The following is an 18,734-nucleotide window of genomic DNA, read 5'->3' as shown; positions in this document are numbered from 1 at the left end:
TCCAGGCAATTTCAGACCTATACGTTTTCATTTGGGCTAACACAAAAACAGGGAATACCAGGGGAAGCCAAACCCATTTCAATTATCGGAGTTTTTGTTTGGTTTTTTTGAGGGAGGGTGGGGAGGAGTTGCGGGGTGTAAATACATAGCCCACTAGTTACTTTAATAGAGATGCCGTGGCGCAGTTCTGCACATCTGTACATGCTACTACCGTGATTCTGGAAGATGTCATGAGTTAAAACAAGACCACTTCTAGATGTACTCACAGGTTCTCCAGGCTCATTTCCACCTAGAATCCTAAATCCAAAACCGGTTTCCTTTCTCCATAGAAAGATATCCTGCTCTTGGTAATCTGGAACTGCAGGGAAAGAAGGAAAACTAATTTTTAATCAAAAACCCACACCTTTATACCCAAATCAGGACTACTCTGATGTACGCGTAGGGGGATCTGCTGCACAGTTTTACTCTTTAAATGAGGCAGTCTTGAATTTTTAGACATAATTAAGAACATTTATAAGTTTAAATACTAAAGGAGTATTATTTCAATCACTACTAAAAATTAGACGGTGGTTTCTACTTTCTAGGTGTCTAATTGTGACTTGCCATTTGTTTATCACTATAGTATTTCCTTCCATCAATACCAGCATCATTACCCAGTGCAAGAGCCTCTTCCAAATCATCAATAAATAAATGTGTACAATAGAGAATCACTCTGCCAGAAACAATACAGCTGCCTCCTCTTTCACGGGAGACAAAAGAGCCACTTGTTATGACTTCTACTGTTTAATTAACTTTCAGAAGCATAGTTTGCTATCTGTCTACTGACACTGCTTTAAATAACTATGGGACAGATCCCCAGTTGGTGTAAAACAGAAGGGCTCTACTGAAAGCAAAGCAGCTCTCCTGACTCGCACTTGCTTGAGTACGGGCTCTGTAAAACCACTGAACAGACAAAACCAGCTGGAAACATAAAAAAGCTCAACCTTACCTACTCATTAGTATGGAACACCAGCAAGGTTTTTACAATGAATATTACATACAGTGAAGTACTAACCTTGAAGTGTGGTTGAACAGTAATGTTTTATATTAACTTATTTGTGCTTGCTTTCATCCCTTTTTTAAAAATGCAAAATTAATTGCTAACATTAAATCATATCAGAAGACAACTTCAGGTTCATCTAATATTTATTGGTTACTATCTGTAACATAGACTAATTTTGTAATGATCCCCTCCCAAAATTTGCAATTAATGATAAAAAAAGCCGCCTAGAGTCAGCCGCCTAGACCTTTAGTAAAGAAACCAAAGTATATCGTTCAGGAATGTAATGTGCATACTCAGATACGGGATGCAACACGTTAATCTAGCTTTCTGTATCTGTGAGCAGATAAACTCGTTGTTTTCCATTGACACCAGTGAGTGTCAGACTAGGCCCTAATTGCATTTTACACTGTCGGTGCCTGTTTGCGCAAAGGTTTGGGTCTAGTCATCTGGTGCTTTTCAGTGCTGAGACTTTTGGCTAGCTCTGATGGTCTCTCTTCAATGACTCAACAGGTTTAAAATATAATATGAATTTAAGACCTAGGAATACTAAAAAAATAAAAGAACAGGTGAGTGCTAAGGCACAGATGTCTGCTCTGATATTTTCATTCAAACTGGTTTATAGCCATTGGTTTTATATATCATATTTTCACATTTTGATTACTTGCAGTCATAAACTAAGCTTAAGACCTGTGCATATTACCTTACTGAACTAGAGGTTAATTTTTGTCCAGATACGATTACAGAATAATCAGGCGATGAACACGCTGGAAGCCTGCGTGGTTCATCTGTTCAGGCGAGCTGGCTGAAGGCAGCTCGCCACCATACAGACGTGCGGCACAACAGCAGAACTCAGACAATGAATTAATTGGTGTTTGTCACTGCCTTCAGCGAGGGGGAGCGTGAAGAGCAGACACATTCGGAAGCGCCTCTCCAGCACTTCGCAGGCTTTTTTGGCAAAGGCTGGCCCCAACCAATTAGTAGTGTGTGTTGGATCTGTCAGAGGCAAAATGGCTTCTGCAGAGAGCTTCAGCGTGGGCCCGTTTCCTCGGCATCTCTCAACACCTTCCCATTTGTCAACTCTCCAGTCTCACTGAACGATGCCTTATGTTCCTGGTTGGGGTACAGCTAGCCAATTAATGGCCGCTGGAGATAAGAGCAAGCCGAGGCGTAACGGCGGTGTCAAACCAAAGCAACAAAAAAAGACAAGTCTATACCCAAAGAAGCAAGTTCATTCATGTAACGCTCCTTCCGCTGGAAGGGCTACAGAGAGGTGAAACACAGATACAACAAACATACAGACAACACACATTTACACAGCGTGAGTACAAACCGAACAAAACTCCTTTTACCGCTTTTTGCACCAACTCTGCAGTACGGTGATTCACTGGCACAGCCCAGAAAATCCCATCCACCTCTGTGCTTCCATACAGCTGAGATGGGACCCCCTGAGGCTCTCCATACGGGAGAATTACTTTAGGTTCTCCATTATTCGGTAGCGCTTCAGAGGAGCCACTTTCCTTACTTAAAGGGAAAATTTCATGGTGGTGCTGAAACTTTGTTGAAAACGAATGAAAAATGGCCTCCAGGAGTCATTCACTGCATCTTTGCACCTTGACCTGCTCTCAAGCATGTCTGACTCTTTCTGAAAAAATGTATACATAGCCCAAATGGGTAAAACTTGCCAGTCTGCTCGTCCTGAATTAAACCGGACCATTTGGAGAGCGTTGCAAAAGTGGTAAGAAGAGTTCCGCTGGGGCCGTGAGGAGGAATGGAAGGAGAGGTAAATGCCACTGCCCCATCGACGAGCCATGTGGGCAAACTCATGGTCGAAATGGGAACATGATACCCCCTACTGCTGCCTACAAAATCTGCCGCTATCCAGTACACAGTAAACCAAGTACTCTGCACCTTCAGGGTTAACCTTGGCATACGGCCCTGCCAGACTCCCTTGGTGATGAAGAGCCCCCCGCCACAGAGCAGCAATGACACCAGAACAAGACATCACAAGACACAGATATATTCTCGGCACAGTCTTACATTCTCCAAAACTCGTGGAATTGATTTCTCTCTCTCTCTCACCCTTGCTCAGTCCAGTTGCAGGCGAAGGTGACATAGCTGTAATATTAATTTTACAATTTTGCAAAGCTTAATGTATCTGCTTTCTTGTTAGTTCATTTAATTAATTTTGACTGTATGGATCATGTTAGGCTTTCATGCATAAATTGCTAAGGTTATAGCTACTATGGATTATGACATACCAACTTTCACATCTATTTGCACATGCCTGTGTACATGTGGATATGTACTACACACACACACATATGAGAATTTATACATTTATGCACATGCATGCAGGTATATTTGAAGACCTCTTTTTTCTCCTCAGAGGAAGAATCTCTTCAAGAACACCTTAAAAATACTTTTCTACAAAAAAATTTCCATCATCATGACACAGTTAGTTTTCCAAATGGAAATACCTTTTTCTAATGTTAAAAGAAATTCTAAATATGTGGTGATGAACAATGAACACAGTGCTTAATTAGAGGTCATTTTAATCAAACTTTCTGATACAAACTTTAACAATTATCTTACATGTTATAAAAAAAAAAATCTGCCCAGTGTGATATCAGTTTCAACAAAAGATGGATTCAAAAATAATCAGTATGAGCTTCCTTTAGTCACTAGCTCATTTGAGGCAGCAGCACTTTCAATGACTCATAGCTTGGCAAAGCACAAAAGTTTTAAGGCCCAGATTCAGCAAAGTATATAAGGACAAGTCTGAAATTAAGAGTGAATAGTCTCACTGAAGCTGATGGAGAGTTTCAGTGCTGAAAAGTCCTGTGATTTAGCCATAAATCTAATGAGATTCCGTATTTGCAGGAAAGCCCTGTTTTCTAAACTATCCCACTGCAGAGGAATTCCAGTTTTTCTGTCTTTTCCTTTTAATCAACCCTTCTAGTGGCACGGAAAGCTTTCGAAAGATGGCTTCAGCATGTTCTCGACAAGATGACCAAGTTCTGCCACGGAGGTTTGGGGAAGGCGCGATGCCTCGACTGAGCCACGGACCGGGCTGGTGCCAGAGGAACCCCAGCAAAGTCTGCCCACCCCCCAGCTCCGTAACAGCTCAGCAGCCTCTGCTGCTCACGCAACCTCCTGCAAGTACGACGGTCTTTTTTAGCAAGATGTTCTCTAAGGGCATGGACACATCTGTGTGCCCAAGTGTACCACTGTGACTGTTTGTCTCCTATTAATAGGACATAAACCCTACCAAGAGGCTTTTACTAACCATCATCTTTAAAGTCAGTCTGATCAGAAGGCGGCTGCAATTTCCTGAGAGTATTTTTCGTTTCTATTTTAGGGAGAAGTATCTAATGTTTGGTATCACTGTGCAAATATTTTTAATTCTATGTAATTGCTGGTGAGTGAACGCTACACACTGGGGTCAAGACTTGTTTGTATTACTTTGATTAGATTTGGGGAGAGAAAATCCTACCAAATAAATCATGTGCCTGAAAATAAAATTCAAATATTAACGATGACTTAGAATATTTTAAAAGCTTTAAAAATTATCTATCGTGTTCTGCTTTACTTTTAATTAAATGCTTAAGCCCTTCAAAGGGATTCATTAACACATCTGCAATTCAGATTAATTCATTTTGTCACTGCTGTTTTGACAGATGGCCATATGTAGGATATGGTATTTTGCAAAGCAATCAGGCCACATGAGAAAAATTTGACAACAGATTGTGTTAATCTTTAAGGAAGTTTAATAATACATTGAAAAATAAAAAGCATATTATAAAAATATATTTTTCGATAAAATAGTGCGAGATTTCAGAATTGCGGTTCTCTGATAAACTATTCAATTGCTGTCTCTCTCACTGAGTGCTCTTCACGTATGTCACTCCTGGATCTTGGAACTGCTTCAGTGTTTAAACCTTAAGGGTTTGTCCTTCTCTCTGATTCATGTACACAACTCCCACTAGCAGCAATGAGTTACCCATAAAGAGGAGCTCAGACAGCTAAAACTTAGCACCAGCAAAGAGTGCATTTGTTATCGCCACCAAATGATCTGTTTTCAGATTCACTCAACACAAAGCCAGCTATTCTCAAAAGTCTTAATCCAGCAAAGAATTGCGACTCTGGGCCAGACTGCAGCACAGTATTTGAGCTCAGCCTTAGCCTTAAAGCATCCAAGTCCCTTTAGGTTTACAGCTTGAAAATAAGCTTCCTTGGACTGGAGCCCAAGCACTCGGTACCTTGCAGGCCTGATCCCTCCACCCAGGGGAGCTGCATGTGAAGGAACTTTAGCCCTTATTTGTTGAATAAAGTTGCAGTTCTCATCTGCTGCCACTCAACCAGAGTCCAGACACAGTTATGGAGCCATTGCTTAGCTTTGCATTATTAATTCTAGCTTAATTTGTTGTCTTTTTTTTTTTTTTTTTCTTCCCTCCCCTAAACAGGCAACATCTGTGGCTCTCCTCCGCAGAATCTGAGTACTTCCTGACATTAAGATACATCGGGTAAATAAAAAATACATGCTTTTACAAAATTATGGGTTATCTGGTGCTTTTGAACCAAATTCTGCTCTACCAATGGCTTCAGTGAGACAAGTCACATAAAAAATATACTCTTTTTTTTATGAAATACTGATCCAAAGAATACTCAAAGAAAGGAAGGACACATTTTATCAATTCTGAAAATTTAAAATGTTGCCTATGTGCTTTCCATGTCTACATTATTATTATTGATGTTAATAACAGTGGGATGCACTCCCAGTGAAAAGGCAGTAGGTGGTCATTATAGATTCAGCACTTCTTAGAAACATCCTGGAGACGATGTATTCATACATTGAATGAAACCTCTTTATATTATTATTTTTAGATGAAAAAAAGATCTGTCTGGGCTGCGGCTAATGAATTCATCTTTTGGTGTCAACTGATCTGATGCTCTAAAATTCTGTCTTTTTTAACTTCATCATATACTTCAACACAAAGGGTTGTTGCTGTTTTTCAGTCCACTTGTCGGGGATTCAAAACCCTGCCTCTCAAAAGTACATTTTATAATCCTTTTCAGGTTTATTAAAATTTAAGGCCATGAATCAACAGAGAGCAAGCCCCGGACTGGGCAGCAGGAAGAGCCTGGGGGAGCTGAGCTGGGGCTCCTCGGGCAGCGGGTGCTTCTAGGACCCACCAAAAGCCCCAGTTACAGGATGCATCAGCCAATCTCAGCACTGGCACTAGGGTGGCATCCTCCTGCTGTACATCAGATATGCATTCAGCTCCGCTCACGTCTTCATCAGAAGGATGCAGAGGGAGTCACACCTAGCACCCAAGGCTACGGATGTCATGGGAGAGGAGATGCTAACCTCAGTCCCAAAGCCAAAGGGAATGGGTGCTCAAGCAAAGAAGAAAGCAACGATATGACGGTATCACTGCCAGCCAAAGGAGGCATTGGAGTTAAACTGAACCGCAGCTGGGTAAAAACACGAAGAACAGCACACGTGGAACAGACAGACAGTGAAACTGGAGGCCCAGGGAACTGTTTCTCCCATCCTGCAGTCTGCGGTGCTCCATGGCAGCAGAGCTCCCTACGAAGGGTCCAAGCGCCACAACAGCCGGTGCTTGGGCAACATTGGGAAGTGAGTCTCAAAGGGATGATTCATGTTCATAACAGAGCAGCCACCAATTGCCCATTTCTCATGAGACCAAACACAGGGAAAGAAGAGGCGCCAGGTTTCAGCTGTGAACCACAGTCTCCATTTATGAGACCGGGGAGAGGGATGAAAGGTGACGGCTTGGCAAGGGAAGGAGCAAGACCTGACCACTGACCTCTAAATAAAACCACAAGTCACACTTTGGGATCAGACCGTGACAGAAGACAGAGCATGTCCAACTGCCTTTTTCTCTTAGACTGTACCTCTCCTGTTTTTCTTCACCTTTCATTAGGTGCAGCAAAGCCATGTCACTAGGTAAGAATGCAGGTTAATCCCCAGGGACTGTATTTCACTCCAGGTTAGGTTTGGAAATTCATAGGCTCTTGGACACTTCTAGTGGCACATGCTTACAAGGAGACATGACCATATCACACTTCTGCTATTCTCTATCTATGAAACCAAGAAATCTCAGAAAACACCTTCCTGGGAAGGAAATGGCAACGAGATGAAAAGGTGGTAGAAAAGCACTGATGTTCAAACAGGTAGGTCTCATCTGCTAGAAAAGACAGGCAATAAGGATTGAAGCAACAGAAGAGAATCAACCCCACTACAGAGACGCTGGACCACGGAGTGGTGAGACAGGGAAGCTGAAGGTGCGTAGCAGATCCCAGTCTAGCAAAAGGCCCAAGCAGAGAGGATTGTGGCACAGGGAAAGATGGGGTGTGGGAAACCAGCAGGTCAAGAGACCGCGAAAATCCCTCTGGAAGGGCTCTAATCACGGACAAGGATAAAACCTCTACAAGATACCTGCAGCCATTGAGGAAAAAGGGAGGATGTGGAGGTGGACACAGAAGGGCGACTGCCTGCCTGTGCACTTCAGGATTTCTCTGGCCCAGCCTTGGGTTTTATCAGGAAAGACAGGCAGGAGTTAGGGCTGCTAAGCTGATACTAATGACTAATTAGTATGAGTTAAACAGTTAATTAGAAATTAGCAAAGTAGCTGCAGGGGGTCAGAAGCAATGCCAGCACAGTGCCTACGGGAACCACGTGAGCTGAGCAAGGGTGATGCCGGTGCCATGGGACAGCCTCAGCCTTGTCCATCCAGGCAGGAGAGGGAGGAGCTCTGCCCACAGCTCTGCAGGGCTGAAGCATCACCGTCCCTCAGCTCTTGCCCCTTTTTCCTATTTCAACAAGATGCACGTCCAAGTTTCATCGCTGCACTTCTCTGTAGAGCAGCATCACCCGGCCCAAGAGCCCACAGGGTCAGTACACCTAACCCCTGGGAAGGGAAGGAAGCAGCGCACAGAAGCTGAGACACCTACAACTGCATTGCTGAGACATTCAATCCGAAGAGATGCATCTTCAGCCAAGAAACTGTGACTCATGATTTAATTTTTCCAGGACATAAGATTTCAAAGTGATTCATTTGATCAGGAAAAAACAGTCCTACCATTTTTCATTCTGGGGTAATGTTCATTTCATACTGGTTTTAGCAATTTCCAGTTAGCACAATAAAATCAAACTCCAGGTGATACTCTTACAGCACCAAGACTTTGAAGCTCCCTTTTCTGTAACTAAAGTAACCATTGCTTTTGAAAATGAACCTAATACTCTAACTCCTTCTTTAAGAAGCTTTTACAGATTTGATCATCTTCAGCAGTGCAATTAAAGCAAAGCCAGCATGCTTATTTTGTTTGCAGAGAAGAAACGGATTGAAACCATATTTATAGTCTTGGAGCAAAGTCAAGGCACTGCTGAACTATTAGCCAAGTGTGCAGATTATTAATTGCCATAAAAGCCACTTACAATATGCATTTGATATCTGTATTGTTAAAGTGTCCACTCTGGTCAAAGTAAAATGGCTCAGCTGGATTTTCTCCTCCCCAGGGTGAGACTGGAAAACATCTGATATGAATTTCAGCAAACTAAATACTTCCCTTCCTTACTGAAATTCCTATGCTTATCAGACAATGAGTCTTAACCTCAAAAAAGAGTTTAGGATCTGGATAACAAACTTTGAAATTCTCCTTCAGCCTGATTTAAAAGCAAAATAAAAAAACCAGGGGAAAAGATGGTCTTTAATTTTAAAGGGATTTTTCGTATTAAGCTTTGGTCTAAGTGCCCTTTCCTAGAGATGATCTAAATTCCTTCCTCATCAGAGAGGAAACTGCACCTCTATCAAGTAGATATCACTGACAGATACCAAATTAACAAACTGAAGCCTTATATTTTCAACATAAATCTAAAAGACTCAGTTCTTCGCAAAGAAAATATACAGAGAGCAGCTGCCAGAGCCGTAGCCTTAGCAACCACACCTGCTTCATACTCACGTCGGCTTTCATACATGCTCCTGGACTGGGCCCAGATTTTGAATGGATCTGGCTTTTTCTGCCCAGAACTGTCCGGTTGATCCGCAGCCGGCGCCTCCGCGGCGGTGTAGTCCGGCAGCACCTGCGTGCTGTGAATGGGGGAAGCGGTGTGCCCGCTGCGGTGGCTGGAGACGCTATGCTGAGAACTGTTTTGGCTGTCTTTCCTTTCAAGTGGTTGCTGTAAGGAAGAAAGCGAGTGGAAAGAGAGAGAACAGACGGTTATTGGTCTTTGAGTGGGTGTTTTCCATCAATTTTTCTCCCTTCTTTGATCAGGGTTTCTGCATGCATATAAGTAAATACATAAATCACGGTTTTGCTGCCACCAGTTAATGCTGGGTACAGTTAAATTCCCCGATGACAGATTTTGATAGGTAGACTGACAGAAAGAGATATGCAAAACAAAGTCATTTATCATATAAAAAAAATGCAGTTCTCCATCTCACACATAAAACAAATCTAAATCTCATTATAGGTTACTAGTTTCAGTGCACTTATTTTTTCCTACATTAAGGCAGAAAAACTCAAAAACCTTCTACTCACATAACATTACGGTCTAACTTGAGCCTGCAAGAAAAAGGAAAAACTACCAAATTTCACTGTGAAAACTTAAACACTCCCTCTGAAACAGATGCAAGCACAGCCCTTACTACGAAAGATCACTTTTCCTCTGCAGCTCTTGCAACCCCCACATCACAAGTGGGTGGACAACAGAGTACCACTTTCATGTCTCTGCTTCCCAGAGCATCCACAGGATTACAGCAGACCTTCACAAAATGTGAAAACGTCTATTTGCTGTTTGATTTCCTTGTTTTAATTCAGCATATTAAAACAGGAAAAAATACGTCCACCTAAATTCAAGGCTTATTCAAAAGCAGTATGTCAAGAGCTCTGTCTGCTCAATATTTAGCTAAGCAGGGTACATAATTCTTAACTCAAATTCACAACGGTGTGCTCAAATGAAGCACAAGACACATTTGCATTGCCTGAATTTGTACTACTCAATATGCAGAAAAATCCTCCCTCAACAAGAGCTCCCCAAAATGTGCAGCAAATGCTTTTTAATGCTCTTTTGAGATGACCTTGGGTTGGCATCAAGGTCGAGTCCAATCTCTTACCTGCTCCAGAACAGGGAACTGGCACGTTCCTGGGGCTGCTGTGACGCAGAGGGCGGCCGTAAAAATAGCATCCTACAGGTTGTTTTTACAACGTCCACAATTTCCTGGCCAAAAGGGGTCAGCCCCTCATACCAAGAAACCTCAGACAAAAATTTAAAGCCTCTGCTGGCATTGGGTACTCGAATACATGGCAACAGGAGTCTCTGCTTTCAGGGACTTCTCCACAGAGAACCAAGCAAGGGTTGGGAGAAAAGCCAGCGGCAAACCCAGAGCAGATCAGCACGGGGGGCTGAAGTGCACACAGGTCTGGGGACCCCCTCCTTTACTCTGAACGCGAAACTCCAGGCGGCCAGTGTTCCATTATAGCACGGCTGAACGAATTACAGAGGAGAAAGTCACCATACGGAAGTGCCCTCTTTTTGAGTCTTAATAATAATCTCTTTTTTTTTTTTTTTTTAAGTTGCACGTATTTTTAGATTTACACTGAGGAAAAAAAAAAGCTCCAACAGCCCAAATGACTTTGACCTCTCATCCTTACATTCAAGTTGTTGATCCACTACCAGCATTTTTTAAATACCTTGATCGACTACAATGTGAAATTGCTTTTGTCCTTTAAAGCAATTTTGAACAAAGCATACGTGCTGTGATTATTCATCTGCAGACTTTCAAATACAAATATCTGAACCAATTTCAAACATTTTTAGCTTTTTAAGTGGTAAAAGAAGCTAATTCACATGCTGCCCTTCAGTCTTTAAATGAAGCCGTTTTAAAACATCTATGCTGTGGATAACCACTCCTTTGTAACTTAAAAATAAAAAAAAAAAAGAAAAAACACTTTACAACTCTCAGTCCAGCCATCTGGATTGTTTTGTTTGTTTGGCCAAACTACTAAAATAACTACAAGCATCCTGTGAAACTTCAGGACAATCTCACTGGAAATAGCTGGTTTACAGAAGTTGGAGTACAGGGACTAAAATGTGAAGCTTTATTCAGCCCTTGGGGAAATGTTGAGAACTCTCTGAAAACTTTCTGATTTAAAAAGAAACAAGGTTTCAACTTTAAAAAGTGTTCTCACTTTATGATATGAAAGATCTAAACATTGAACAAACTATGAATTATATTTCATATTTGGGTTGCAAATAAAAGTGTCAGCATATCTCAAGCAAAACCACCTCTAATTAAATTAGAGTTGAAATTGCAAATACACAGGCATTTTGCAAGAAATAGGGGAAAACTTCTTCAGAGGGACAGTTGTTTTTCCAAACAATACTCCTTTAAAAAGCCTGAAACATCTCTACTTAGGAGTTGAAGAGGGGGGCAGAGAAAGGGGAACACAATCATGGAAAACATGACTATATGTAATTAAATTAATTCAAGACCATTAATTGACTTTCACATCACCAGAAAGGTTTGGGGCCAAACTTTTACACGTGCTGTAGCAGCTTCAGCACATCATCATCAGCAGGACTTGCAGGGGTCTGACTGCCCTGCTCTCCATGGTGCTCCTGCAACGGGGACTGCCCAGATGAAGAAGTTTGTGCCTTGGTGCACACGAGATGCACCCAGGAGATGGTCCCAAGAGATCTGAGCTGACGATATGCCAATGACAGGATGGCTTCTCTATCTCCTGCCTCATTCCTAGCTTTGGGGCCGATCCTCGTGGGTCCGGATCTGGCTGCCCAGCTCACCCAGCTCACACACAGGCAGGAAAGCAGCTAAATGAGGGCCAGGTGAGCACAGGGCTGTTTGGTGACAGACTGCTGCAGAGCGGGCGGTTCAGACCTCACCCTGAGATGCTGATCGTGTTTTTCAGCGCAAAGTAAAGCAAATCAGCTGAATCGTGTTGACTTCTGACAGTAGCTACAAGAGCATGGGGCACTGAACTACCCAAGAGCACCCCTGACCTTCCAGAGTCTATGGTCTTCTCCAGAGCTGTGGATAAGCATAAATAGCTTGCCAGAAAGACTCTTGACCAAAAAGTGGCTAAAAATCAAGACTACGATGACTACCTTGGGTCCATTTAGGCAGATTGCACACTTAAATACAGGTGATGGGAAAAAACAATCACCTTGGGACTATATTACAGCCATGACAAAATAAATACGTGGAAAGCTGGAGCTTCTTGTTCTCTGCTCAAGTGCCAGGTCTGAGATGCATGGCCTGTGCCAGCTTCTCTACGCCCTTGCTGAAACTTCGCAGTGCTCATCCTGCAAACCATAAGATGAAGAAAACGTACTATTGGGATGAAAGTCTTTTCTAGCTGCCCTTTCCCCACTGGTTGAGGTTAACAGGAACGTCAGCATGGCTCAGATTTCCGGGTGCAGCTGCGGGGGCAATTGCTGCAGAAGAGGGGTCAGCAGCGGTCAGGGTTTGGGCATACTTCAGCCTTCCAGGATCTCTTCCCTCCACTGTGAAATCCCGTTTTCAGCCACAGGCACTCCATTTGCCGACCTGAAAGGCAGCTTCTCTCTCAGCAGAGAGGTTGAGTGAGCCCACACTGAGCACTACATCGTCCTTTGATTATGGAGAGGGAAGCAAACAGCAAAGGCGATGTGAGCCAGGGAGCTTAAAGCTGTTGTGCTTCAAAAGGAGACAGAAGGAAAACTGCTTACAAAAGTCTCCAAGTGCCTGCAAAATGCTACAGATACCCACATAGCAGAGACCAGTTTGTCATTCAGGCTAAATGAAAGAGTAATTAAATGTTACTTTGTACAGCGACTGCTAAAACAACCAAGGCCTATGACACGGCTGAGAGGTGGCTGCAGGCAGAGATGGGACACTAATTATTAGCAGCAGTTGTGTATGTCTGTGTCAGGCAGAGAGAAACCCGCAGCAGAAGAGGCGATGGTGGCAGGGAACATGTCCTGCGGCATGAACGGACACCAAAGCTTTTTGGCACAGGATTTTCCAGGCATTAAACTGCAAGAGAGAAGAGTTGCTGTGGTTTCCTTCCGCTGCATTTCAAGGTGGGGGGACAAAATGTACTCTGAATGACGAGGGATGTGTTGTACGAACACTCATGCTATGGAACCTACTTCTCCTCCTGACAAAAACAGGACATCAGCAGAGCCCCAAGTGCTGCCTATCCACCCGATATATGTGGCAAGTCTCTTGTCAGGGACAGGCTGTGCATAGGAATTGCATTTTTGGCCACAATTCAGCTATGCTGACAATGTATTTATTTACACCCAAAAGAAAAATAAGATTTTTGGAAGAGCTTAGCACTTTCTTCCCCCTGCAGTGATCCTGTCTTCTGATGATCTAGCTGCAGATTTTGTGCTCTAGAGCATTTTGGAGAAGCTGGTCCTGGCAGCGACAGCAAACTGAGCTGGAAATGGGAATCTTTGCCCCCTTGTGGAGTATTTTGATGCAAGCAACATAGGGAAAAAAAAGAAAAAACAAAGTTTGTTTTCATCCATGTTATACCAGGATAATTGCAGGGGAAATTGCTATACTGGAGAACTTGCACACTGAAAATGTATATCCCCAGAGGGTCAATACAAAAATATTATCCATTTTCATCTAAAGAAGAATCAACGGGAAACTGAAAACAAAGCAGCAGCACAGAGAGCTGCTGTTAGCATATCGTTGGTGGAGAGAAAGAGGGAAGAAAGGACTTGGAAATGCCCAGTCCCATGTATGGCTGCAAACTTTTTTTTTTTTTACTAATTTGGCTTTTCAATCAAGGTTGAAAAACTCTCCTTAAAAACCTGAGAAAAAGAGCAAAGCTCATCAGAAGATACACACAGGCTGAAAAATAGAGCCCAGGAAAACTGAGCTCAAGGCAGAAAAATATTCCCAGATGGTGTCACAGCCCCAGCACTAACAAACCTCTCCAAGGGGCCAAAACACCTCCTCCCAGCCGGAAGGTATCCAACAGCTTGAAGTCGGCCTTTTGGGAATACGGGATTGGGGCTGATAGCTAAAAATAGGGCTTATTTGAGAAAGAGACAGCCGTTTGCAGTCAGTTGGGAGTGTGTCCGGGCTCTGGGAAAGGATACGAGGTAACAAGAGAGGGCTCGTCACTGTGCTGAGCAAAGCAGAAGAGGATGGAGACCTGAGCTCGTGTTTTCCCCGATGCAGCAGAAGAAACAAAGAATGAGCACAAATTAAGATTGGGCCAACTGCTCCTGTCCTGGATGGACACTGTCCTCTAACTGCAGCTAATTTATTAATCAAGGAATGTAGGAAAACATTTCCTCTGCATCGGGCAAAGGGAGCGGGGGAAATGGGCAGCACGTTCAACCCAAGCCCCACAGCCAGCCCTGTGGCGCTGGGGACAGCCCGCGGGTGCACAGCTCAGCCGGCAGCACCCACATTCACCCAACAGCTTCAAGCGCAGCAAACCATCCCTGGGAAATGCCGGGGCAGGGCGCAGTGGGACAGCATCCCAGCCGGGGAGCTTGCCTGGGGGGGCAAGGGGGCAGGCCTGGCTCTCCCCTGCTAGGACAAGAGCAAGAAGGAATCTTCATGGCCAAGAGGGCCGAGCTCCCCTCGCCCCGCAGCTGAGCACCAGCCCTGCAACTAAACCGAGGAAGGAAGGTGTTAAGCAATACCACTGCTTTTATGCTTTTGACCATTGCCTTGGCCACACGAGCTCTGCTGGTGGTGTAAATCCATCCCAGACAGCCCTGAGGACAGTTTCCTCCTCTGCAAACGGGTGCCCCAAGGCGCTTTGCTCTAGGTTTCCATGTTCAACCCGTGCACATCACCGATGCCTGGGAATGAAGGAGCGGCTGTGCCGGCTCTGACGCGCTCTGCTCTGCCCCTCCGAGGAGCGGTCGGTCATTAAAGCTGCACAATGCGGCAGTGTAAAACATCGCTGCTAATTGCTGATGCAAATGATCCGGTGTGCAGGCAGGGGGAATAGGGGGGGACTACTTTCCCATGGCTGACCGGCTCCTCAAAGCAAATAGTAGGGAGAAATCTGCTGTTGCAGGGGTACACCTGTTTGCAAGCAGTCTCTTTGTTCACCGAGGCAGGATTATCCCGATATGGATTTAGATGCTGCTCAGATTTTCACGGTGCATTGCTGCCGACCAGAGAGGTGTCTGACACGGCAGGATCCCCCTTTACCTGATGCCAAATGTTCGTGTGGCAAAGCGGGAGCCTCCACATGGGAGCCTCCACGCTTTGAACAGACCGAGACTCATTGATCGGGGCTGGTTTAATGACAGGAGTCGGAGTCCGGATTGAGTGCAGCCACTCCTGCTCCGACTGGGGAAAAAAGTGCAGGCAGAGAAAAGAAACGTGCTAGACGCGTAGGCATTTTACACACTTGCTTCTGTTTTACCGAAGGCTGAACTAATCTCAGCGTATGACAGAAGTGAGCGCGCAGGGTCTGACATGCCTGTGATCTGCGAGGGAGCACACCCCGCACTTCTGCCTCTCAACATTAATGCGAGCTGACAATGGTAGAGGCCTGGGCTCACGTGACTTTAATCAGCGCTGCCCTAAGCCATCAGAATCACATTAATTATTTCAGGGCTTTCTTTTTGGATGAACGGAGAACTCGTATTAAAAGCAGGAGCCTTCTGCTCAGCCCCTTCACAAACCTCTTGCCCAGGTTTGCAGCCAGGTGGCTGGCACCCGTTGGGGACTGTCGGTGAAGTTTTGCACAAGGCAAAGACCTCACTCGCTCTGCTTCCCCAAAGCTACTGGGAGATAAATCTCTTTTCCCCTCTCCCTCTCAACAGATAACTGTTAACTTTCAGGTTTTAAGTATTCAATTTCCTTTAAAATGAAACATTTTTTTGTTGCTGCATACACAGAATACATTACTTTCTTCCACAATATCAGGCACAGAGCTTTAACGATACTTTAGATCACGGCTTCCGTGCTATTAGCTAACATGTCATCCAGGTAACAGCTTTACATGGAAAGAGGATCAGAAGGGACAAGAAAATACTGTTCTGTTAGGTTTTTAAAAAAAATAAGGAATCCCACACCTGCAGCACAATCCTGCTCAGTAGAAAAATGCCTCCAGAGCAAGCACTCGGACAGCTAACTGTATTCCCCGGGAACTGTAATCATGCTCCATTCATGCTTTGTCTCTCTCGACAAGGTGCATGCTTTCCCAGTCCGTTAATAATTCAGCCGAGGGTACTCGAGAAAACTCAGGGAGTTAATGCAAAAGGTTGGTGCCTATGAGCACCCGACAGGAATTGCTATCTGCCAAGAAGGTGGAGCCTCCCATCTTTCCAAATGGAAACAATAGCTTTTTTTTTGGTAAGTTAAATGACAGAGAAGCTCATCTTTCAGGGAAGAGGATCTGTAAACTTGAGGCTTTATTTGCAAACAAGTCCCCCTTCCGTACTGCATTCCTCTTTCATCTCCCCATGCAGCAGGAGCCGTGCAAGGTAATCATGTTTGCAACAGAAAGACAACTTAAAACAATCAAGACCCACAGAGAAAACAAACCAAACTCATGCCTTTCTCCTTCAAAGCAGACAAACATACAAAAATAGTAGCTGAAAAGTGCTTACCGACTTTGGGCTCTTCTTTGGGACCGGCAGTCCTGAAAAATGGCAACAAGGGAAAAATAAACATTAGCATCTAAACGTTACCTTCCCTTCAAGAAAAATCCCTAGGTGTATCATCCGAACGTAGCCATCTGCAGAGTTATGTCAGCTTTCGCTCTCGCATCGGAGTTACCAGTCTGTTCATATCGAATCAAAGCACAGGGAGAGGGAGAGCGAGCGAGAGACGGGAGCGGGGAAGAGGGAGCGGGGGGAGAGCTCTATCTGCATTAGCTATGCTGACTTGTGCTGCAGCAGCCGGGAGGCTGGGAGAGAAACCCACAGCCCTCAGCGGCCGCCGAAACCCAGCGCTTGGGCAGAATCTCAAATGCTCCCCTGGATTACGGGAGACTTAGCTTACAATTAAGCCGAAGCTATTTCCTTTTGACGCGATCGGCTCGGCGATTTTATCGGACCAATCGCGGTGGCGCAGGGGAAACAGGTTGATTTTTTAAAAAGTATTTCTTTAGAAATCAAATTTTGAAAGGAAAATGTGCATCGGCTTGAGCTGGGAGGCACGGGCTGCGCAAAGGAAAACAAAAGCATGCGGAGGAATAAGCTTTTATCCCTAAAAACATGAATGTTACTGAGAAAAAACGCGTTTTCCTTCCTGTCCATCCCAAGTATAAATCTTTGAAGCCAGAGATTTTATCTGTTAGGTACAATTTCAGAGAGCTGAGGCTTGAAAACAGCACTGCAAATGTCCTGCCCCTTGGGGGGATGCTAGGGAACTTGGAGAAGGGGGGCTCACACAGGTTGCAATCGATGCAAAGGAAGAAACAACTGGGAGGGCACAAGAGGAGGTTTTTTCAAGGACAATTTTGCATTTTAGAGCCGCCTCTTACTCGCTCTGTGACGAGCAAGAGAACTCAAGTGGGGTTTCTACTGACTACTTCTGCGTATAGCTCAACTCCCAGCAGCAAAGGAGACACTTGGCCGGGGGATTTACCTACAACGCAGGAAAAGCTCTTTCCTGGGCATTTTGCAAATCACTTTCCTTCTCCTCCACTGTTGGAGGAGAGGGAACTCCCCATATTTTGCTCTGTGTGGCACTCCAGAAAACAAACATAAACCAAAACAGAAGATTACACTCCACATTAAGTGCTCAGGAATTCAGATGTTTGAAATCTGCTTTTGTCTTTAGGATGGGATTTATGTGGCATTTATGCCGCATTATGTTTTCTACTTTATGCATTTTGTTTGTGCTAAAACCCATGCCCTCGACTAACTTTTACACAGAGAATAAAATAAGTGATGCAAGTGAATTACCAATCTGTCTAGGAAGAAGCTCATTTTAAGGTAATTTGGGAGATGTTAGTTCTGAATAAGGAAGATCCATAATTAAAAATGATAAACAGAGCTCACTTCGCTGCCTGCTCACAGACAGGGATGCAAACTGTAATGAACATTTGAAATGAAATATTTTCAGCTTTTGAGGAATATCTGTGCTCTCCACGTCACTCTGATGCATTCCCAGCCAATAGCTGATACCCCTCCAGGTGCTGATTGATCGAGGGACAATGAAACATCAAAACCGTTTGAACTAAACAACCAAGACCGCAGCTTCATTTCTGCTGACGGTGACTGTGTTTGTATAATAAACTTAAAGAGGAAAGCAGTAATAACGTTCATGGCAAGTCACATTTTTAACAGGCATCATTTATCACAGAGATAAACACACAGATAGAGATTCTCCCTCTCTCTCTCTCTCCCCTTCCACATGCATGCACACACGTTTACTTTCCCTTTCCAAGAGATGCTCTTTCCTATTAAATCAATAGGTAGAACAGATCCCCATGCACGCACGCACCCTTAACAGACCAACATAAACCAGAAAAGGCATTATAGCAATTTAAACCTTCCCCGCAAAAAATGAAGCAGAGATGCAGCTGGCCTGTTGGTTCGAATTGTACCAGAATTCAGCTTTTGCATCACAAGCATTAAATGTTAAAATTTACTAAGTACGAACTACTGAACAAACCTTTCCTTCAAAGTTTGTCATTAATTTTGGCTGTTCCAATCCAAAAGAGATGG

General features: G+C 44.0%; 1 protein-coding gene across 1 annotated transcript in view; it reads right to left on the bottom strand.

The window, feature by feature from the left end:
* Positions 1–18,734, bottom strand: part of MAGI1 (membrane associated guanylate kinase, WW and PDZ domain containing 1) — a gene marked incomplete at its 3' end in the record, with an annotated part of 158,217 nt that overhangs the window by 8,092 nt on the left and 131,391 nt on the right. Inside the window, exons 12-16 of the mRNA XM_009573348.1 lie at positions 16,668–16,699; positions 9,029–9,245; positions 3,080–3,157; positions 2,653–2,658; positions 267–358 (exon numbers count right to left, since the gene is read on the bottom strand). Of these exons, the coding sequence (XP_009571643.1) occupies positions 267–358; positions 2,653–2,658; positions 3,080–3,157; positions 9,029–9,245; positions 16,668–16,699 (425 nt within the window). The remainder of the gene's footprint in view (positions 1–266; positions 359–2,652; positions 2,659–3,079; positions 3,158–9,028; positions 9,246–16,667; positions 16,700–18,734) is intronic.

The sequence above is a fragment of the Fulmarus glacialis genome, unplaced genomic scaffold (assembly GCF_000690835.1).
Source record: "Fulmarus glacialis isolate BGI_N327 unplaced genomic scaffold, ASM69083v1 scaffold4532, whole genome shotgun sequence".
Classification (NCBI taxonomy): Eukaryota; Metazoa; Chordata; class Aves; order Procellariiformes; family Procellariidae; genus Fulmarus; species Fulmarus glacialis.
The sequence above is the reverse complement of the archived record's forward strand: the minus strand, read 5'-3'. Positions and strand labels throughout refer to the sequence as shown.